At 46.6% G+C, this 24,199-nt stretch overlaps 1 protein-coding gene across 4 annotated transcripts in view; it reads right to left on the bottom strand.

The window, feature by feature from the left end:
• The window catches only part of EPB41L4B (erythrocyte membrane protein band 4.1 like 4B), a 1,171,543-nt gene that overhangs the window by 101,993 nt on the left and 1,045,351 nt on the right, over positions 1-24,199 (bottom strand). For 3 of the 4 annotated variants that reach the window (XM_073678479.1, XM_073678478.1, XM_073678482.1), the window contains one exon: positions 13,003-13,071. The exons of the other annotated variant lie outside the window; for it this stretch is intronic. In XM_073678479.1, the coding sequence (XP_073534580.1) occupies positions 13,003-13,071 (69 nt within the window). The remainder of the gene's footprint in view (positions 1-13,002; positions 13,072-24,199) is intronic. 4 annotated transcript variants of the gene reach the window in all.

Below are 24,199 nucleotides of genomic sequence, written 5' to 3'. Positions count from 1 at the left end.
TCCTCAAACACAACTCTGCCTCTCACCACAAGTCGTGGTGGCTCTTCAGGTCGCATGGGTGCTAAGCCTTGCATAGCCTGGGCATTTTTTCAGATCGATAAAGATGACCCAACTCGTGTTATCTGTAACATTTGTCAGCAAAAGCTAAGTAGAGGCCAAAAAATACATAGTTTGAGTACTTCATGCATGAACCGGCACATGGACATGAAGCATAAGTTGCAGTGGGAAGCTCAGTGTGCTACAATGCGGCCTAGCCGGCCGGGCCAACCACCGTCTGCCATATCTTGTGCATCCGCGGCCTCTTCATCTTCTGTGACTGGGGGGACAGCAGTCACACCTGTTTTGGGGCGCAGACCTGCCACCTCTTTACCCGCAACAGCCAGCGTGATTGGCAGGTCATCATTTTCTTTGGAGGTGGTAACAGCAGCTGGTGTTGAGCGCTGTCCGACATCGATAGCACCACCTTTGGATCAAGGCAACCTAACATGTCCGCCTGCATCTTCCTCACAGACCGGCAGTTTGCCGGGGACACCCTTATCAACCCCGTCTAAGCACAATAGCCAGCCCTCGGTCCCTCAGATGTGGACAAGTAAAAGACCATTTCCTCCTAGCCATGAGAAAGCTAAGAGGTTGAATTTCACCATCTGCAAGTTCTTGGCTACAGAAATGCTGCCTTTCCGCCTGGTGGACACAGAGGATTTTCGAGACCTTATGTCCGTCGCAGTGCCCCAGTACCAGATGCCCAGTCGGCACTACTTCTCAAAGAAAGGTGTGCCTGCGCTCCACCAGCATGTCGCACACAACATCACCGCTTCTTTGAGAAACTCTGTGTGTGACAGGGTGCATTTAACCACAGACACTTGGACGAGTAGGCATGGACAGGGGCGTTACATGTCGCTGACTGGGCACTGGGTAACTATGGTGACAGCAGGACAAGGGGCTGCTGTCCAAGTCTTGCCGTCCCCACGAGTTGTGCGTCAATCCTCTTTATGTCAAAGTTCCTCCACTGCTTCTGCCTCCTCAACCTCCTCTCGGTCTTCCACCTGCACCCAAAGCCTGTCTGGTCATGCCACAAGCTTTCTAACTGCGCAGAAGGGATCCTGCACACCTCCTTACTATGCTGGCAGTAGGGCTCAACGTCATCAGGCAGTTTTTACATTGAAATGTCTGGGAAATGTGAGTCACACAGCTGAGGAGTTGTGGTCAGCTCTGGAGAACCAATTTCATGAATGGTTGTCTCCACTGGACCTGAAACCAGGGAAGGCCATGTGCGACAATGCTGCAAACCTGGGTGCGGCCCTTCGCCGGGGCAATGTCACACACGTGCCTTGTATGGCTCACGTGTTGAACCTGGTTGTCCAGCAATTTTTAGCCCACTATCCCAGACTAGATGGCCTTCTGCAGAGGGCACGGTCGCTGTGTGCTCACTTCCGCCGTTCGCATCCCGCAGCTCAGCGACTTACATCTCTACAGAAGTCGTTGGGCCTGCCACTTCACCGGCTAAAATGCGATGTGCCTACCCGGTGGAATTCAACTCTGCACATGTTGCAGCGACTGTGGCAGCACCGACAAGCCCTGGTGCAATACGTTCTGAGGTATAGCCTGGGCCAACGAGATTCAGAGGTGGGGCAAATCACGCTGGAGGAGTGGTCTCAGATCAGGGACCTAAGCACCCTTCTGCACAGTTTTGAAATGGCGACGAAGATGTTTAGTGCTGACGATGCCATTATCAGCATGACTATTCCGGTGATTTACATGCTGAAGCACATGTTAAACAGAATTCGGAGTCAGGTGGTGGCACAAGAGGAGGTGGAGGAAGTAGAGGAGGAGGAGTTGTATGCGGAAGGGCTAACATCTGCAAGGTCCAGACGGTCGGCAGCACCAAGGCGGCAGGCATGTGAGGGTGGGGGAGATGGTTTTACCAGGGCGCATGGTAGCAGCCAAACTAGTGAGGAAGGTGCAGGAGCCCAGGAAGAAGTGGAGGAGGAACTGATGGAAGACTCATCAGATGAAGGAGACCTTGATCACATTTCTGTTGTGCGAGGTTGGGGGGAGAGGACAGAGGAAGGAAGCATGATTGTTACCTCGCCACCAACACAACAGGGACTTGGTGCTCCTGGATGCGCAACACACATGAGTGCCTTCTTGCTGCACTACCTGCAACATGACCCTCGAATTGTGAGAATTAGAAATAATCCTGACTACTGGGTTGCCACACTGTTAGATCCCCGGTACAAAAGTAAATTTGCAGAAATTATTCCTGCCATAGAAAGGGATGCACGCATGCAGGAGTATCAGCAGAGACTGTTGCAGAATCTTACATGTGCTTTTCCACAAAATACCAGTGGTGCACGTAGTGAATCTCACAGTTCCAACTTGCCAACCGTGGGACCGTCAAGTGTTCAGCACTCAAACCGTAACAGAACCACAGTATCTGGTGGTAACATCAATTTTGCGGAATCATTTCACCACTTTTTTAGCCCATCCTTTGCAAGGCCACAGGAGACAAGAAGTCTGACACATAGTCAACGCCTAGAGACGATGGTACAGGAGTATCTCCAAGTAAACATTGAAGCCATGACTGTGTCACTGGACCCTTGCTCTTTTTGGGCTTCCAATCTGGATAAATGGCCGGAGCTAGCCACTTACGCCTTGGAGATCTTGTCATGCCCCGCAGCCAGCGTTCTGTCTGAACGTGTGTTCAGCGCTGCTGGTGGTGTGCTGACAGATAAGCGCACGCGGCTCTCCACTGATAATGTAGACAGACTCACGTTCATAAAGATGAACAAATCATGGATCCGAAACGACTTTTCTACCCCTGTGTCATCCTGGGGAGAGTAAAAGCTTGATGATTGTTTAAAATCACCCTACCAACCGTTTTAAGCTTTCAAATTACTAATCATGTTTATCTGTATCTTGACTGGAAAATAATTTGGGCTTTGTAGCAGTGTGCAGCACTGATCCTATTAGGCCATCTATAATAAGCTCCACCAGATTTAAAATTAAAAATAATTTTTAGCTGCATCTAGCCCGGAAAATAATTTTGGGGCTCCGAGATGCGCAAGACACATAAGTGCCTTCTTGCTGCACTACCTGCAGCATGACCCTCATATTGTCAGAATTCGAAGTAATCATGACTACTGGGTTGCCACACTCTTAGATCCCCCAAACTTTTCGATCAACCTTTTCATTTTAATAAAGACCAAAAAAATGGTCATTTTTGAAATTATAAGCATTAGCAGGTTGTTAGAAACTGAAATCAAACAGTTTTCAACTCAAAACTTTATTCTAGGTGATGTTACATTTTCACATAGGACCCCTTGTTCGAAAGGAGCTTCTGAACTCTCTCGTCCATTGAATTTGTCAGGTTTTGGATGGTTTCTGCTTCAATTGTTTTGCATGAGGACAGAATACCCTCCCAGAGCTGTTGCTTAGATGTGAACTGCCTCCCGCCATCATAGACACTCCTTTTAATGATGCTCCAAAGGTTCTGAATGGGGTAGAGGTCAGGGGAGCATGGGGGTCACACCATAAGTTTGTCCCCTTTTATGCCCATATCAGCCAGAGATGCAGATGTTTTATGTGCAGCATGAGATGGTGCATTATCATGCAGAAAAATGATCTTGCTGTGAAATACACGGTTCTTCTTCTTGAACTATGGCAGGAAGTGCTGTTTGAGAAAATCCACATACATTATGGAGTTCATTTTTAGCGCCTTCAGGGATCCTAAAGGGGCCGACAATCTCTCTCCCCATGATTCCAGCCCAAAACATTACTCCACCTCCTCCTTGTTGGCGCTGTAGCCGTGTTTGCGTGGGGTGTCCATCAACCAGCCATCCTCCACTCCATCCATCTGGACCATCGAGCGCTGCACGGCACTCATCCGTGAACAAAACAGTTTTGAAATCAGTCTTCATGTAATGTTTGGCCCACTGGAGCCGTTTCTGCTTGTGTGAAGTGGATAGAGGAGGTCGACAGGATGGCGTATGCACAGCTGCAAACCTCTGAAGTACCCTGCATCTTGTTGTTCGGGGGAAGTTGGAGGCACAAGCAGCTTCAAAAACTTGTCTGCTGCTATGACAAGGCTTTTTTGCCGCTGCTCTTTCAACCTGACGTAATTGCCTGTAGGAAAGAGTCCTCAATTTGCCCTTATCAGCACGCACACGTGTGTACTGTGAATCAGCTACATACTTCTTGATTGCCAAGACACTTCATCCTGATCATCGCACAATGTTGATTGTAGTCATGCCTTGACCTAAACACTCCACAATTTGTTGCTTCTCAGCAGCCGACACATCCTTTTTCTTTCCCATTTTGGCAGAAAATGTAGGCTGCTGAATAATGTGAGAGAGCCTTCTTAAGTAGTCACACCTGACAAACTAATTAGCACTGGTGTCTGCAATTGCTTACAGTGATATAAAGAGCCCTGACACACATCACCATCAATGAGTTTAACTGACAAACAAACAAATTCTTCCCTTATCACTCCTAAACACTTTTTGCATAATAATTTGGAACACAGTGTACATGTGCTTTTCCACAAAACACCAGTGGTTCACGTAGTGAATCTTACAGTTCTAACTTGCCAACCGTGGTCTGTATGGAGTTGTTCAATAAAGGGCCCAAAATTAAGATAACATAGATGGGAGAGGTCTCTATGAATAGGAATTCCTAAGTATTTGATACCCTGTGAGGGCCAGGCAAAGGGAAAGTTGGACTGGATGGAATCCTATATGGATTTGGGGAGGGAGATATCGAGGGCCTCAGACTTCGCTGCATTGATTTTAAAATTTGACCATGTAACAAAGTGATCTATTTCAGCCATAACAGCATGGATGGATATATGTGATTGAGTGATATATACTAGGACATCATCAGCAAATAGAGAGCACTTGTACTCGGTGCCTCCCACCTCAATCCACCTAATATTGGGGTTATGGTGAATTGATGAGAGCAGGTGCTCCGTCACTAGGATGTATAAGAGAGGGGACAGAGAACATCCCTGCCTTGTCCCATTGGTGATTGTGAAAGGTGATGAAAATGTTCTGACGCGCCCCCTGGGCCTTGGGACACCCGGAGCCGGACCCTTTTTGGTGGATGTTGGTGGTTGTAGTCTCCGTGGCGGCAACCCGGTTCCGTGGCTCAGGGCGGTCAAACCAGTGGCGGAACTATTTATGTGGTTTTGATGTTTAAATGTCCGACTACGCCACCCGTGGATTGCGGTCAGAGTGAACCGCCGCTCCAGGGCAGACCGCTGAGGCTGGTGTTGTGGGTGCAGCAGAGCGTAGCATAACTCCCCACGGGAGGAGTATAGCCTCAGGGCAGTGTATGCGGAGGATGGGGGTGATGGTGCAGGGCAGCAGCAGTAATGACACGGAGTCAGTGATGCAGTCCAGGGCCTTTACTCACAGTTCTTATTATCCAGACCACGTCTGCAGGTAACGGCTGCCCACGTCGTACTGTGCTCACCAGGTGAGGGGCTCAGGCAACTCCCAGATAACTTTGGAGCGCTTCACAGGACCCCCTTTGTGTGTCCTTTGTCTGGCCTTTCTTACCAACCCTTCTGTCCGGCTGCCTCGGGCCTCCTCTTGGTAAACTTGGCGCCAGTTTCCCTGACCCTATGTGGTGCCTTCCTAGCAGGTGTAGCGAGGGGCTGCGCCACATAAAATGTCACAGCCTCCTGTTTCTAGCTGAGGGTCGTTTCCTGCCTCCACTAGTTTCAGGGACCGGTCTCCCCCTTTGGCCTGACCCCTCCACGCAGGTGGATTCTGGCGTGCGGTGGCGACTCGCCCGTCCGCACCCCTGAGATCCCTTCGTTCCTCGTTCCTGGTGCCTTCTCCGCTCCTCTTCCTTCCTTCTCCCTCTTCCAGGCCTGGGCCTCTGTTACTAGGCCCGCCTCCGGAGCAGAGCTCATGCAGAGCCCCTGCTCCCTGCCACTTCTGCTCAGACTTCTCTGCACTGAACTAAGATGGTGCCCACCTTTTATACTCCCTTCTCAATGCACCCAGGAACTGCTTCCTCCCTGCTCCTGCACTACAGGGTTCCCCTTCCTCAGTGTTCCCTCCCCCCACTCCAGCCAGGGACAGGGACTGTCGTGCCCATCTCAGGGGCATATTGGTCGCCCTGCCCCACGGCAATGTGGTGTAATGCATGCAGGTGTCGGGTCCTGATCCACACTACATCCTTACCTGAGAGTGAGATATCACACCTCTGGGTGAGGTGCAATACCTCTGTAGCAACCGAGCCCTCAGGGTGCTACAGTTCCATTTATCTTCAGCCTAGGTGACGTATTGTGATACAGGGCCGTGATTTTGGCAATAAAAGGGTCCCCTAGACCCCTACCCCAAGCTTTTTAAGAGAATCATATATGGCGTGCCAGGAGACTCTATGGAATGCTTTCTCAGCATCCAACGAGAGTATCTAATTACAAATTTTTAACTGCATCTAGCCCAGGAAATACTTTGTGCCTAGTAGCAGGGTCTGCTAGTCAGCGGATTATCCCGGCTGTTAAGCAAGCTACACCACCTGTAGTTTGGACACTTCATTTTTTCAAAGGAAATGCTTCGGGACCACGGGATACTCAGTGAAGAGCATCAGGAGGCACCCCAAGGCATAGGGGCTGGGACTGGCAGTAGGATGCCTTGCGGTGGACAGCCGAGCTCGATCCTTATAAAAGCTTTTTAACTGCAGCAGCTTTAGTGGACGCTACTGGAGCTGGAATTACGCGGCTGCTGGCATGAGACTTGCCCTCCAATAGATCCTTGTAAATGGATTTAAAGTGTATTCATTCAAATTAGAGAGACAATTTAAATTAAAAAGCTTAGAGCTGCCTCCACCACAGGGGGGCTCGCTCGACCCACCAGCGGACAGGCACCAGTATTGGGAGAGGGGGGCTGGCCGTCAGGGTCCACCGCGGCTCTGGCACAAACCCGGCGACACGGAGGTGGCACGGGCAGGAACGGACTGGCCGTGTCGGCTTCTCACTTTTTGGATTTTAGAAGGGCATGACATGCCTATATCTGTGTCTCCCCCTCCTTTTACTCCTCCACCTCTTTTCTTTTAGCATGACTATATGTACTTGTCACTTTTCCATGTGTTAGTTATGTCTTCTGAGCAGTTTGTCAGCTTCTGGACACCTTTGAAGGTGTTTTCTATGTGTTTCTATGTGTTTTTGTTTGCCTGCCATTGGTTTTAACGGTGTTCGAAGGTGTTCGACGAACAGTTCGACGAACAGTTCGGCGAACACACGGGTGTTCGACGAACCGAACCGAACTCGAACACTACGGGGGTGGCTCAACACTAATAGTGACTTTCTGTGATTGCCACCTGGAATTGTGTCCGCTTTTTTCTGGTGTAACTTTCCCACCCCACCATATGTGAACCTTGATCAAATAAAATTAATATATTGCACGCTTATCTTGTTATCTTGGACTCCTTATCTCGGTTTTTCTTCTTCCTAACCAATATGTATGTTACACGCACGTCGCTAGGTTCAGATAGGGGCGAGACAGGTTACATTAATTCCTTGCAATCCTGGGGGAACCGTTACTCAGGGCGACCATAGACCATGTGCTGCAGCTTCTCTCAGGCACACAGGGGTATTAACCTTCAGGCACAGACACATAGGTTGTTCCACTTGCTGACCAGACACACTTGACAAGAGTCCTCATAAACGGTAGAACAGTAGCATTTAATAAGAAGCCGCACAGCCAGTGCAAGTTAAGTCTTATGAGCAACAGGCTCCAGTGACAAAGAGTACAGTTTTCTTAGCAGCACAGCAGTTCACAGTCTTCCCAGTAATACAGGACAGAACAGTTCTAATGCAAAGGCACATTAATGAACACAGCATTCTTTACTGCACAGTGAGATGGAGGAGGGGGGGTTTGCTGCGGGAGATGATCCCTGTGACACCATTTCTTCCAGTCCTTATCTTTCTGCCTGAAAATACTCTGCACTGCAAGTTCAGGAACTCTACCTGACCAGTGCTTAGCTTCACTCCTGACTTGAATCCTTTTCACTTGCAGGGGTGCTTCTGTGAGATGCAGTACACACACACCACCTTACTCTTTGGCTCCAGCCAGACAGTAAACAACTTCCCCACAATTCCCCTGGGGCTCTGCTAAAACATTCCTCTTCTCCTGTGACTGTGTTAACTCCTCTAGTTGCTGGATGCTTCTGGAGCACAACTCTTCCTGTCTCATGTGCTTGTGTTACTTCTAATAGTTGTTGAGTGCTTTTAAAGCAACAGCACTACTTCTGCATGTCACGTACCTTTAATGGAGTTAAACAAATCTTTTGAATTTCAAATTTGCGCTTAATTAATCGCAGGTGCTTCAATTATCCTGAAAAAATGTGAAAATCACGATGTCTCCTAGGACTTTATCCAACATCTTTCAATCGCTTTAAAGCAAAAACAGCCTAAATACTGTCAAAGTAACCTCACCATAATGATGCATGGTAACAGACTTTTCATGCTTATAAAATTAGAAAAATGGTCCAAAAATAAATCATTTTATTCAATTGAGATCAAGCTGACCATTCTGTGCAGAACACTGACTTGAAATGATGGTGTCGTTGTCTGAGATAACGTCATCCTGCTGTGACTGAGACAAGTGAGGTGGCATATACTGTATTCTATAATGCTCTCAACTTCCTCTCAACTATTACACTTGCTGTAGCAAAGGAGGCCAATTGTGGGCTATGTTTGGTAGTATCACTGCCAGGAAAGCTGAAGCTAGTGGTGGTGGTGCCCTCACATTCTTAGCTGTTGTAAGTTTTTCCTTTTCTTTTACATTACTTTGTCTACTGGCAGTGCCACTTTATCTTTTACCATACATACAACACTATAATTAACTTTTGACAATCTGTTCAACCATAATTATTCAAAAAGGATGCAATAACAAATGCTAGGCCACATTATTTTTAGTGCGTACAGTTGTCAAATTGGATTAGTAAAACAGGTGTGTAAAAAAAAATATTTTTTTCCACAAAATTCACTCTATTTCCCAAAAATGACAAAATAAGAAATACTAGGTATGCATGCATCCAAAAAGCCAACATTTGGAATGGGACCCTGTCTTAGTGTAGCGTGTATGGATGTAAAATTTGTCTAGTAAAACAGATGTGCAAAAAATAAAAAAATATTTATGACAAACACACGCCTTGTGAGGTACACAGTCACAGTTTAAAGTCTAGATTTTGGGAAATTTTCTTTTATATTTAAGCAATATCACAGGAAATGCAAAAACTTTTTATTCCTGTAAAAACTCTTGTGCTATCTTGCTTCTTCTTCTTAGTGCTTTGAAAAACTTTTACAATACTCAAACCACCCCAAAATGGCTCTTGCATTTCCAGGTTAGGCTTTTATAAGCATTATGATAGTCCCTTCTGATTGGCTGCTTTATTCCATGTTATGTAATAGCTGCAAAGCATTATGAGAAAAACCACATGTTCACAATTGAGGTAATGTCAGCTTTGTTAGACTGATGCAATCTTCTGCAATATGTAATAAGGCAGCCAGAAAATATTTTGCCAATTTGCGCAAAAAGAGTTACAAATCATTTAAATTCACCTGGACCTGAAAACTCTTAAAATTCAAATCAAAATTGATTCACATCTAATTGATTGGATCATCTGTCTTTAATCCACTAGAACTAAATATATTCTAAAAAATCAAAATGACTGAACAAAAGCAGGAAACACATTTAAAGGGAACCTGTCACCAGAAATAATGCTGTTAACTTGCAGATATGAGACATGCGGTTAATCTACAAGTTGACACCATTATTGTGCTGCCTGGCGCCTGCATGTAGCTGAATGCAGCGGGGGGGGATTAACTTTATTTTCCCCATCACCATTAGGTTTCCATTATGGGGGCAGCATCGGCGCTGGTTCAGTGACAGCTCTGAATATATAGAGAGGTGGCAGTAACCACACCACTGACCTCGCCTTACAGCCAGCCACAATGCAGAGCCAGTGTCAGTCAGGGCAGAGGGTGCAGTTACAGCCCCTGCTCTGTATTCGGCCCCACCCCTGCCACCTATGACTGAAACTGAATACTGCCGTGGAGAATAAAGTTAATTTTCTCCCCGCTGCATTTGGTTACATGCAGGCGCTGGGTAGCATAATAGTTTTGTTAACCAGTAGATTAACAGCATATCAGCAGGTTAATACCTTATTTCTGGTGACAGGTTCCCTTTAACACTTTCTGTTAAAGGAAAATCAGGGAAAAAATAAATAGAAAAAAAATCATATTTAACACTTGCCATGAAAAATAGAAATCAAAGCTATAATTTATCATTGTGACTGCTATTATCACAGTCATTGGGAGTAAAATAGCATAATTATCTTGCAGCTCAACATAAAAACGTGCACAAATTTAAATTATTTTGTATACCCTGGACCTAAACTCAGCATAGTTACCAAGGATGCATAGTAACCAATAGTACATGTATTCAATTAATTATAATGCAGATTAAGAAACAGAACCACATCATATACCAATGCACACTGATAAGCATTAGCAATATTTTATCATTAGATTCCAATATGCTGAAATGAATAGATAAAGTGTGAATAAATAAACGCCATGAATGGAAAAAGGAGCTACCGTATTTTTCAGACTATAAGATGCACCGGATCATAAGACGCAGACCAAATTTTGGGGTGGAAAATAGAACAAAAATATTTTTTATCAGATGGGGGTCCATCTTATAGTCTGAATAGGTATGGTATATACAGGTGCATCTCACTAAATTAGAATATCATTAAAAAGTTAATTTATTTCAGTTCTTCAATACAAAAAGTGAAACTCATATATTATATGGAGTCATTATAAACAGAGTGATCTATTTCAAGTGTTTATTTCTGTTAATGTTGATGATTATGGCCTACAGGCAATGAAAACACAAAAGTCATTATCTCAGTAAATTAAAATAGTTAACAAAAAACACCTGCAAAGGCTTCCAAAATGGTTAAAAAGGTCCCTTAGTCTGTTTCAGTAGGCTCCACAATCATGGGGAAGACTGCTGACTTGACACATGTCCAGAAGGCAGTCATTGACACACTCCACAAGGTCCCAGAGTTCCAATTTTCATTTGGAAATCAAGGTCCCAGAGTCTGGAGGAAGAGTGGAGAGGCACACAATCCAAGCTGCTTGAGGTCTAGTGTGAAGTTTCCACAATCAGTGATGATTTGGGGAGCCATGTCATCTGCTGGTGTAGGTCCACTGTGTTTTATCAAGATCAAAGTCAGCGCAGCCATCTACCAGGAAATTTTAGAGCACTTCATGCTTCCCTCTGCCAACAAGCTTTTTGGAGATGGAAATTTCATTCTCCAGCAGGACTTGGCACCTGTTCACACTGCCAAAAGTACCAATACCTGGTTTAAAAACAACAGTATCACTGTGCTTGATTGGCCAGCAAACTCGCCTGGCCTTAACTCCATGGAGAATCTATGTGGTATTGTCAAGAGTAAGATGAGAGACACCAGACCAAACAATGCAGACGAGCTGAAGGCTGCTATCAAAGCAACCTGGGCTTCCATAACAACTCAGCAGTGCCACAGGCTGATCGCCTCCATGCCACGCCGCATTGATGCAGTAATCGATGCAAAAGGAGCCTCGACCAAATATTGAGTGCATTTACTGAACATACATTTCAGTAGGCCAACATTTCAGACTTTAAAAATTTTTTCAAGCTGTTGTTATAAAGTATTCTAATTTACTGAGATAATGACTTTTGTGTTTTCAGCGGCTGTAAGCCATAATTATCAAGAGTAACAGAAATAAACACTTGAAATAGATCACTCTGTTTGTAATGACTCTATATAATATATGAGTTTCACTTTTGGTATTGAAGAACTGAAATAAATAAACTTTTTGATGATATTCTAATTTAGTGAGATGCACCTGTAGGTATCTTACCTGGGCGGGCGGTGGAGAGAGGGTCACAGGGGGCAGGATCCCTCAGGAAGCTGGCGGCTGCAGCAGAAGAGGTGAGATGCTGTGGATGTTGTGCCGGGCCGGAGCCTGTGCCTGGCTGGGGCCCTTAGCCTGGCCAGTTCCTGTGCTGGGGCCTGTGGCTGATGCCGGGGCCTGTGGCTGATGCCGGGGCCTGTGGCTGATGCTGAGGCCTGGGCCTGTAGCTGATGTCGGGGCCTGTGGCTGATGCCGAGACCTGGGGCTGAGGCTGATGCTGGGGTCTGTGGCTGGGTCCGGGGTCTGTGGCTGGAGCTGAGGCCAAGGCTTATGGTTGGGGCTGAGGCCTCTAGCTGGGGCTGAGGCCAGGGCCTGTGGCTGGGGCCTCTGTCTGGGGCCTCTGGCTGGGACTTCTGGCTGGCGCTGGGGCGGGGCATCTGGCTGGGGCTGGGGCCTCTCGCTGGAGCTGAGGCCGGGGCCTGTGGCTGAGGCCGGGGCCTCTGGCTGGGGCTGAGGCCGAGGCCTATACCGGGTCTGGGCCTGCACCGGGCCAGGACCTGTCCTGGGCTGTGAGCGGAGTCGGTCGGCGAAGCAGTGCGGCCTGTGCAGGTTTCTGGTGTGCGCAGCCATCTTCCTAGAGCTGTGATCTGCAGGAAAATGGCCGCTGGAGCTTCCGGTCTGCGCATGAGCCGACTCGGGTGGCCATTTTCCAGCTCTAGGAAAGCTGCGCAGGCTGCTCTGCTTCGCAGCCCGACGCTGCTCACAGCCCGACACCGGCCCCAGCCCCAGTACTGGCTGGGCACAGGTCCTGGCCCCAGCCGATCTGCCTCACCTCGGCTGCCGCTGTCGCTACCACCACCGCGTTCCTGAAGGAGGTAGGGCCCTGCGATCCCGCTTCACCACCGCAGGTAACTTTCGGACCATAAGACGTGCCCCTCATTTTTCTCCCAAATATGGGGGAAAAAAGGTGCGTCTTATGGTCGGAAAATTATGGTATATATTAATTTAGACACTAGGAAGATGTATGAGCAACACCATTATGCAATCAAAAGGATAGCTTTCTGCCATAGACAAATCTTACTTACAGGGTATTCTTGCACAGTTGAATAGGGGTCAAAAAATGAATAAGATGGATCAGCAGGATATGCCTTTATCTTAAAAATATAAAGAAAATGCATTATGTTTAAATTAGTAATACATATAGGGTTTTTTTCAGAATGAAAATTAAATGTGCTTGCAGCATTAATGGCAAAATTGTTAAATAAACTTTCAATATATTTTCTGCTTATTAATTATTTTCTAGCTAAATTGGAAAATGCTTAATCCTTGCAATTGATAGCACTTGCTTGACCACTGCATCATGATGTAACATTACAGGGAATCTGTCAGTAAGGTCAGCCCTCCAACCCCACCCAAACTGCATATATGGGAATGCAGGTTATTGAAATGTAAATCCATTAACACCTTTATATTTTCTATGTGTTGTTACTTTCCTGAGAAATTAGCATTTTCATTTATATGCAAATAATACAATAACTGACTGCAATATAAATAATACATGTTTCCAATATTACCTGCAATAAAAGCAGGTAATCAAGCATATAAGGTATATCTACAGTATATTTATTGATGTATTGGGTAAATGGGAAATCAATATTAATGCATTCACTTTTACATAAAGCAAACCTAATAGCCTGAACACATGGTAGCCTCATTTATATGGAGAATTTGTGCTTAATGCATACTCTGTACCTTATATGTATCCCTAAACCTTAATTTCCCTACTGTCAGATATGTTGAAGGAAGACCTCAAATTTAAAGGTGCTTTAAATAAAATATTAGGAAACTTCAAAATAGCAATTCCCAATAATGATTAGTAATTTATGGCAGTTTTCACATACTGGAATCATATCACAGAATATGAAACAGTTTTCAGGATGAGATTGGCAATTACTATAGTAGCTGTGGTAAGCTTTGCACATTACATCTCAGTTGCTATGTAGAACAACTTTTATTATGCAGGCTATTGCTGCACATACTTACCATAGCCAATTGTCTGCGAGTGTTGCTTTGGAAGGTAACTGCTCCCATTCCTTTGCTTAGATTTATTAACTATTTAGATCTAATAACACTGTTTGGGCTCAATGGGATGATGTTTGGGGGCATATAGAATTTATAAGGAATATCTCATTCTACTGTTACTAACTCTTGTAAGACAGAGTTGGAATGAGGCATGACACCATCCTCTCCAACCCTTCCTTTCACAACCTTTCCTTACTTCAAAAACCCTTTTTTCTCTGAGTTCAAATTAGTTCTTGGGGTTGTCGTCTTATGGGCTAGAAGGCTGGTGTAACATTGATATCTGAACTTGCTGCATCTACCTCTGCATCTGTTGCTAGGTAGTTCCCTTTTACTGGGAACTATTTGAGGTGAGACTGCAGTAGTTCTCTTTAGTACTTTGGGACTTGAGGTGCTGTCCAGGCAGGGAGCTTGAGGGTACATTTCTGAACATCTCATTAGCTTCCTGCTGTGAGCCTTGGGTAAAGCTACACACTATTTAAATTCCTAGCAGCCTGCTTTCAGTTGCCAGTTATAGGTGATACTTACTTTGTTTCTCTCCCGTTGCGGTGCACTAAGTCTGATTATTCCTGTCCTTGATTTTGGCTTGTGTTTAGCTTTACTATTTTGTTCCTAGTCCTGACCTTTTGGTACTGACTTGGCATTCTGAATATTATCTTGAAGCCCGTTCCAACCGACTAGCAGTCACCCCATGGATGCAACTCAAGGGGTCCTGCATTATTTCATATCCCTGTATAGGGATTAAAGAGTGAAAGCCAGGGTTCCCCTACAATCTGCTCAACTGATTTGCTAACACAAAGCTTGTTTGTGGAAGCCCTTTTAAATGCTGACAATCTTAACATGGTGCAATTCTACCGTTGACAGGGGAAGATCTTTCACACCAACATTCAACTGATTCTCATTTAAAACTTGACTCAAATAGCTTAATTTTGAATCTCAATCAGGTCAAGGATGTCACAAACACCACAAAAAAATATCCTAGGCCATCTGGCCACTAAAAAAACATTGCAGCTTTGTATGTGTAAAGGACTTACTGTACAACTCAAAATACAATGGACATAGTCCACCTGCTGTCCCACAGGCTACTATCACCAGCTCTTTGTTAGCATTGAGCTAAGATCTTGAGATCTCAAACTGAGCATGCGCCACCTCCGGTGGCCATTTTCCCCGAAGCACATCATAGGGAGATCAATGGAAAAGGGGACACCTCTCACCAGCGCCGACAGAGCCAAGGGCCTGCTGCTGCTAATGTTTTTGCATTGACAAATTGACGTTCCCTTTGCTTGTAAGTCTAGAGCTCTGATGCACACTCTGTGCCTCACTGCTGTCTTGGGGAAAATCTCTCTTAAGGTTGTATAAAAGCGTGCTTCGATACTCCAGCATGTGCGCGTCCCTTTCCAGGGCAGGAAGCATCGGGCAAAATTTACTCTTGTACCATGGATCTGACAGACTGGCAACCCAGGAGTCAGAACTATTTTGAATCCTAACAATATGGGGATCATGTTGCAGTGCAGCAAGAAGGTGCTCATGTGTCCATGTGTGTTTCCATGAGGTCCAAGCCCATGGTGTGTTGGTGGCTTGGTAACAATGATGCTTTCTTCCTCCATCCCCTCCCGCCAACTGCGAACAACTGAGAGGGGATCATTATCCTCTTCATCTCCTGACTGTTGCTCACTCATCACCTCTACCTCCTCGTTCTTCTCCATTTGCTCCTCGGATTTTGCACCTTCATTAACAGTTTTTCTGGTACCAGAGCCCCCTCGATTGTTGTAATCCACCCTCCCTTGGTACCCGCCTGTGTGTCGACAGTGTGGAACTTAGTGACATTGTTATCCCTTCTGCATCCTCCTTTGCTTCCTCCTCTTCCTCTGGGACCACCAGCTCCTCCTGCAGACTATTCAAAGTGTGCTCCAGTGTGTAGGTGACTATAATAGTGATGCTGATGATGGCATCATCAGCGCTAATCATCTTCGTAGCCATTTCGAAACTGTGCAGAAGGGTGCAGAGGTCCTCAATCTGTGCTCACTCCGCAAATGTGATTTTCACCAAGTACATACTGCATTGGCCCAGGCTATACAACATGATATATCATTGCTGTAACACCCCTGGCTATGCTTACTCATCCAGGTGTCTGTGGTGAAATACACCCTGGCAGACATAGATTTAGTCAAGGAATAGGTGTTGTTGTCTGCGACATGCTGGTGTAGTGCAGGCACAGCTTTCTTAGAGAAGTGATGGCCATCAGCTTTCAGAAACTGTCTGTACCCATCAGACGGAAAGGCAGCATTTCCGTGGCCAACAGATTGGAGATGGTGGAGTTCAAGCTCTTAGCTTTGGCATGTGTAGGATGGATCAATCTTTTACGTGACCACAACTGCATGACGGAGGGCTGGCTACTGTGCTGAGAGAGGGTGGAGTAGGGTGAACACGACAAACTGCTGGACCGTGAGTGAGGTGCAGGGGGAGATGTTACGGTGGATTGAGAAACATGTGATATGCTCGGTGAAACAAAAACAGCAGGCATGTCCACTTCTGTTACAGCTGACGGGCTCTCACTCACCCTGACTGGAGTGGGTAAACAAGTGGAGGTACTGTGACCAGAGACCTGTGTGAGAACCCTTGCCATGGTAGTGAAGGAGGAAGAAGCAGCAGATGCGGCTGATGGGGATGCCGATGGTTGGTGAGGTCTGCTAGTTTGCATTTTATTGAAGTGAAATTCCCAGACTAAAGCGCATGTGATGGTTCATGCATGTAGTAGTCAAATTTTCGCTCTACTGAGTCGTCATTTGCAAAATTGGCAGATAATGTGAGTTGGGTCATACTTTGCAGTCTCAAAAAAGGCCCAGGCTAGGCAACCCTTGCCACCTCTGTAAGCTGCAGACCTGTGACTGCTGCTGGCCACAGCCACAGTTGAGGCTGATAGTGATGAGCGAGCACTAAAATGCTCATTACTCAGGTTGAAGAAATCATAATGCTCAGGTGCTCGACCCAAGTAACGAGTACAATGTAAGTCAATGGGTGACTTGAGGTCTGGAGGGGGCATAAAAATTGGTGAAATCAATGGAAACAGTGCTGAAATGACATTGGAACAACATGGGGAAGACGCCTGGAAGCATCTCAGAATCCCAGGTCACTGCTGTGAACAATGTTGTCAGAGTATTACGCCACTTTTACGGACTGACAATAAACATTCAAAAATTAAGCTAAAATGGATTTTCCTGGAAAAAATGTTAAAAAACATTCTTTCCAGGGTAATGACTTGTATATAAGGCAAAATAAATAACCAAAAACAAAAATGCTCCTCCACTCCTTGGGCTATGTTCAAATGTGGTGTTTTCGATGCATTTTTGCACTTCTGCATTGCTTTCAATGATGAAAAATGCATTCACCAGTAAATGTAGTTTTAACATTTTACTACCTTATCTGGCCATGTGGTGTGTGAGACATGATCAGACACATCCTGTTTCATTTATGAAAGAGGGACTCTGAAAGTGACAAAGCCTATTTTTACATGGCGATAAGACGGCCCTTACTATTGTTAAAAGGCTAGCAGTTGGCCCCGACTATTGTTAGAGGGCTATCAGCCAGCTATGCTTTGCATAGCCGTATATGCTGCAATATAATGTATCCATATGAGGTGGTCAAATGTTCTTTTTCGTATATATTCTGTAAAGTTTGAAACTTGGATATCCAGCAGGTGGCCCTCACAATTTATAGAGGGCCAGCAGGCGTCTTGTGGACAGATGAGACCAAGATAGAGCTTTTTGGTAACGTAAATCATTCAACTGTTTACTGTTAATGAAATGAGGCCTACAAATAAAAGAACACAGTACTTCTAGTCAAATATAGTGGAGGTTCAAAGATATTTAGGTGTTGTTTTGCTGTCTTTGGCACAGGGTGCCTTGACTGTGTGCAAGGCATCATGAAATTTCAAGATTCCAAAAGGAAGTTGGGTCGCAATATAGTGTCCAGTGTCATAAAGCTGGGTTTGCATCCTAGATCATGGGTCTTCCAGCAGGACAAAGCACCCAGAAATGGATGGAAACAAAGCACTGGAGAGTTCTGTAGTGGTAATACCAGCTCCAGTAGCGTCAAATCTCCCACCACTACTTCTTACATTCAAAAGCTACAGAGAAACTGAGAATGGACATGTGGCGCCCCTGCGGGTTCAGTCGCCACAGAGGTACTGCATCTCACCCAGAGGTGTGGTACCTCACTCTCAGGTAAGGATAGAGTGCTGCCCAGGACCCTAACACCTGCATCGAACACTACACTACTCCAGACCAGCAGGAGGGGCAAGATGCGTCGCTTTCCTGCTGAGCCCTGTCCCTGGCTGGAGTGAGGGGAACCAAAGTAGGGGGAACCATGAAGTGGGTGTGGGTGGAGGAAGCAGTTCAGGGGAGCACGTGAGAAGGAGGATATAAAAAGAGGGTACCATCTTGAAAGGACAGGTCAGTCCAGTCAGAGAGTTCAGTCTGAGAGGAGAAGTAGAGGGAGCAGGAGCTCTGTAGGAGCTCTGCTCAGGAGGAGGAGGGCCTAGCCAGAGAGGCCCAGGACAGACTGAGGAGGAGAGGAGCAGGAGGAATGCTCCAGGAATGAAGAAGGGATCCCAGGGGTACGGGCAGTGCTGGAGGCCACCCGTACGCCCGAATCTGCCAGGCCGTTGAGGGATCGAGCTGCAGAGGAGACCGGCCCCTAATCAGTGAGAATTACAAAGTTCAACTGGAAACCGGAGGCTTCTGTACTTTCAGGGTGCAGTTGTCACATCAGCACTCAAGTCGCCAAAAAGGTAACCACATAGGATCCAGGGAACTCCAGGTTGCCCATAAAGATCCGAGGATACCGGCTTGGGACATTGTTTGGTGAGGCGCAGGGCAAGAAGGGTGAGGGCCAGTGCAGGAAGACGGCTGAGAAGGGCATATAGAACGGGGTCCTGTCAGACACTCTTGAAACACCAGGGAGTTTGCTTAACCCCTGCCTGGTGAACGCAGCGCGACAAGGGAGGTCGTAATCCGGAAATTGCAACCTGATGAACTTAACAACTGTGAGTAAACCCTGAGGAATGCACCCCACTGTCTCTGTGAAATTATTGCTGCACCATCACCCCCTGCACTACACTGCACCACGAGTGCTACTTCCATAACAGCAACATCTACACTGCCCTGGAGCTAAGTTCTACCTGTGGAGAGCTGAACCAACTCTGCTGCATTCACACCAGCTCCAGAGGACCTGCTCCGCAGCGGCGGCTCCATATAGCTGCATACCACAGGTGGCATCACAAACTCTATACAAAAACTATAAATCCCCTGTAAATAATATTCCCCTTTTGATTGACCGCCCTGGGTCATGGACCGGGTCACCGCCACTGTGACATCTTCCCTAGCAATGACCGGCCCGGCACCGAGTACCCCACGGCCCAGGGGGCGCGTCAGACACATTCAATCAGGATTTTTTTTAACTTTGATTAATTTCTGTCAAATTTGAAAAATTTCTGCCAACTTCGATGAATTTCTGTCAACTAGGATACATTTCTGTCAACTTTGATTAATTTGATTACAGATCACAGTTAAAAATTATGAATCGGTGAATTAGTGCATCGTAAATATCAATCAAGTTATGCACTGTGGAAGATATGTATGTGACCAGAATATGAACACTCATTTCTAGCTGATGATAGCAACTGTCCCTATTCTAAAAGCGGCTAACAGCAGCATCAATAGGGAATAGATTTTTTTTTCAGCATGGAGTATATTACAATAATGATGTTAGGTATCAGCGGTATCAATAGGGAATAGATTTTTTTTTGTTTGCTTGCAGCAGCAAAAGTATAAGGCAATAATCCCAGTCTGGATGCATGTAATGCTCTATCCGTAGTGCGATAGCCCACCCGTACACAAATTTCAGAAGAGTTAATAATGTAGAATACAGAATCAATTTGAATTGGCCTTCCCATTATTTAGGAGTGTGTCTCCTATACTGTTATTGCATATGGAGTAAGTGCAAGGGATGCTAAAAATTAGGACGCATTCCAATACCAATTTGAAGAGACATATTGAAGGGTCTCAGAAAAATTGTTTTAAAAATTATTAAGGAGTGGGTCTCCTATACTGTTATTGCGTATGCAGCAAGGTCAAGAGCTGCCAAAAATTAGGACGCACTCTAATACCAATTTGAAGAGACGTAGTGGAGGGCCGCAGTAAAAAAAAATATTTTCCATTACTAAGGAGTGGGTCTCCTAGACTGGTAATGCTCATACACTAAGTGCATGGGCTGAGAAATATTTACCCCTGGGGAGTATACATATACAGTTATATGAAAAAGTTTGGGCACCCCTATTAATCTTAAGCTTAATGTTTTATAAAAATTGGTGTTTTTGCAACAGCTATTTCAGTTTGATATATGTAATAACTGTTGGACACAGTAATGTTTCTGCCTTGAAATGAGGTTTATTGTACTAACAGAAAATGTGCAATCTGCATTCAAACAAAATTTGACAGGTGCATAAGTATGGGAACCCTTATAATTTTCTTGTTTTAAATACTCCTACCTACTTTTTACTGACTTACTAAAGCACTTTTTTGGTTTTGTAACCTCATTGAGCTTTGAACTTCATAGCCAGGTGTATGCAATCATGAGAAAAGCTACTTAAAGTGGCCACTTGCAAGTTGTTCTCCTGTTTGAATCTCCTCTGAAGAGTGGCATCATGGGCTCCTCAAAACAACTGTCAAATGATCTGAAAACAAAGATTATTCAACATAGTTGTTCAGGGGAAGGATGACCGTCACCCTGGTGATATGGTGGTGGAGGATGAGAAGAATGATAAGGAGGAGGACGAGATAAAATAGACAAAATGCTTAAGAGTACACACATATCTGAGTGTAAAGGGGTACATGGGAATGTACCCCACCAAAAAAATACTGGATTTGAGTTTATGCTCCGCTGCTATCATCCAGTGGGGTTGAGAAGTCTGGCCCAATCCAGACCTTGTTCATTTTGATAAGAGTCGGCCTGTCAGCATTTTCAGTTGACAGGTGGTTGCACCTATCAGTTATAATATCCCCGGTGGCACTAAAACCTGCTTTGACAAAACGCTAGCGGTAGGGAAGGCCAGGACCTCCAAGGCGTAGAGAGACAGTTCATGCCACATGTCTAGTTTGGATACTCAATAGCTTTAAGGCACAGAGGAATCAAGGAGGATGCTGGTATGGTCCGCAAAGTACTCCTTCAGCATCTTCCAAAACGTTTCCCTCCTTGTCAGAGTACTTCGCAAATCAGGGCCTGGGCGCTGGGAGGGTCTGGAAAAATTGTCCCAGACCTTTGACTGTGTTCCCCTGCCCAGGCTGCATCTGGTTTGTGTCTCTCTTGCCTGTACTCCTTGGTTGTCCAAGGAACTGTGATTTCTGCCACCAGCTTTGTCAGATGGGAATTTTTTAAATAATTCTTTAACAAGGGCCTTCTGGTACTGCAACATTTTATTAGACCTCTCCACCACGAGAAGGAGAGATAGAAAGTTCTCCTTGTAGCATGGGTCTAGACTGGTGACCCACCAGTAATTACAGTTGCCCAGAATGCGTACAATGCAAGGGTCACGGGAAAGGAAGTGAACATAAACTCAGCCATGTGTGCCAGACTGCCAACAGCCAAGACTTCCCTGTCCCCACCAAGAGGACAACTGTCCATGTTCTCCTCCTGGTCCTCCTCCTTGTTCTCTTCCTCTTCAGGCCATCCACGCTGAACAGACGGTAGGAATGTGGTGTGGATAGTACTATCTGTAGTGCAGGAAACCAGCTCCTGTTCCTCCTCCTCCTCCTCCTCCTACTCTTTCTCCTCATTATCAGCCAATCTGCATTGATATGAGATGAGGCTGGGCTGTGTAACATCACAGTGACGAAACACCTTCTTATCTTAATCAGCCAGACATTTAGATTTGTTAAGCCAAGAGAAATACACTATTGTGTTGACATGTGAATGTATGTGTTTTTCTTTGGCTGGTCAAGAAGGACAGTGACAGTGTTTGGAACAATGATGTTTCTTACAATGCTAATTGCATATTGTACTAAGCTAGCTAGTTTATGTAACGGGTCTGGGAGGCGGAACCTCTGAGCAACTATACAAGGGGGCGGTCCTTGTAAGGAAGCGGGTGGCTCCCAGGGAAGACGGTCAGGTAGTCACGGCAAGTGACAGGGACAGTCTCTGGGTAGAAGGGCAGGTAGTCACGGCAAGTGACAGGGACAGTCTCTGGGTAGAAGGGCAGGTAGTCACGGCAAGTGACAGGGACAGTCTCTGGGTAGAAGGACGGGTACTCACGGCAAGTGACAGGGACAGTCTCTGGGTAGAAGGACAGCAGGCAGGTGACGGGTGAGCACTCCCAGGTGAGCGGGCGAGAGTCTCTGGACAGGCAGGTGGTCACAGCAAGTGACGGCAGAGCCTCCAGGTAGGCTAGCAGGCAGGTAGCAGGTGAGCGCTCCCAGGTGAGCAGGCAAGAGTCTCTGGACAAGCAGATGGTCACGGCAAGTGACGGCGGAGCCTCCAGGTAGGCTAGCAGGCAGGTAGCAGATGAGCGCTCCCAGGTGAGCAGGCAAGAGTCTCTGGACAGGCAGGTGGTCACGGCAAGTGACGGCGGAGCCTCCAGGTAGGCTAGCAGGCAGGTAGCAGATGAGCGCTCCCAGATGAGCAGACAAGAGTCTCTGGACAGGCAGGTGGTCACGGCAAGTGACGGCGGAGCCTCCAGGTAGGCTAGCAGGCAGGTAGCAGATGAGCGCTCCCAGGTGAGCGGGCAGGCTGGTCCATAGACAGACTGACAGGTGTCGGAAGGCAGACCGTCGGACCGCAGGCTTGCAAGCAGGTAAACGGATATCAGGCAGGTTTCAAGCAGGAATCTGACAGGTGACTGGCAGGTAACTGGTGACGGGACCTGAGGGCTGAAGCAGAGTGAAGGCTTTGCAACAACATTGCTCGGGCACCTCCATTTTGGAGGAGGTGCCTTATATATGGTGAAGTCCTCCGGCCATTGGCCGGGGACTCCTTAGGATGGCGCGCGCGGCCCCTTTAAGAGAGGGGGAGCGCGCGCGCGCCCTAAGCACCATGGCCGGGAAGCAGCGCGCATTGCCAGCAGAGCGGGAGGAAGATGCCGGGCACGGAGCGGAGAGGTGAGGGGAACAGCGTCCCTGCCTAGCAGGAGGCAGGGACGCCGACGCTACAGTACCCCCCCCCTTTAGGCCCCCCCTTTTTTAGGCCAGAGAGAAATTTATCAAGGATGAGAGGGGCATGGATGTTCTCCCGGGGCTCCCACGTTCTCTCCTCAGGACCAAACCCCTTCCAATCTACCAGAAAAAAGGTTTTTCCTATTACCCTTTTGGTGGCCAGAATGTTCTCTACCTCAAACTCGTTCTCAGTGGAAACCGGAGCAGGAGGCGTACCTGTAGACTTGCAAAAAGAGTTAAGTACCACGGGTTTGAGGAGAGATACATGGAAGGAGTTAGGGATCCGTAAGTTGGCCGGGAGTTTTAATTTATAGGCCACCGGGTTGATCTGTTTGATAACTTCCAGTGGGCCGATGAACCGAAGCCCTAACTTGTAGGAAGGAATCTTGAGCCGGACATATTTGGACGAGAGCCAGACTTTATCTCCAGGACGGAATTGTGGAGGATCCAGGCGTTTCTTGTCAGCGTGTTTTTTCATCCGCTCGGACGACTGAAGTAGTGCGGATCGGGTACTCTCCCAAATGGAGGAGAATTCGCTAACGAGAGATTCCGCAGCCGGATTGTCCACCGAGGTGGAGTCGGGAAATGGGATCCGAGGATGCTGACCGAAGACTACAAAAAACGGGGATTTGGAGGAAGATTCGCTCTCGTGATTATTGTAAGAGAACTCGGCCCATGGTAGGAGATCCACCCAGTCCGAATGGTGGGCATAAACGAAGTGCCGGAGGTAACTGGTCAGGTTCTGATTGATCCGCTCCACTTGACCATTGGACTGTGGATGGTAAGCGGAGGAGAAGTCCAGAGTGACGTCAAGCAACTTACATGTGGCTCTCAAGAAGCGTGAGGTGAACTGAACCCCACGATCTGACACGATGTGGAGGGGCAGGCCATGGAGACGGAAGATGTGGAGGATAAAGTCTTTAGCCAGTTCGGGTGCAGACGGGAGACCCGGCAGGGGAATGAAGTGCGCCATCTTGGAGAAGCGATCAGCGACCACCCA

The sequence above is a fragment of the Phyllobates terribilis genome, unplaced genomic scaffold, assembly GCF_046119375.1.
Source record: "Phyllobates terribilis strain yellow unplaced genomic scaffold, ASM4611937v1 Scaffold_4__5_contigs__length_816908805, whole genome shotgun sequence".
NCBI lineage: Eukaryota > Metazoa > Chordata > Amphibia > Anura > Dendrobatidae > Phyllobates > Phyllobates terribilis.
The sequence above is the reverse complement of the archived record's forward strand: the minus strand, read 5'-3'. Positions and strand labels throughout refer to the sequence as shown.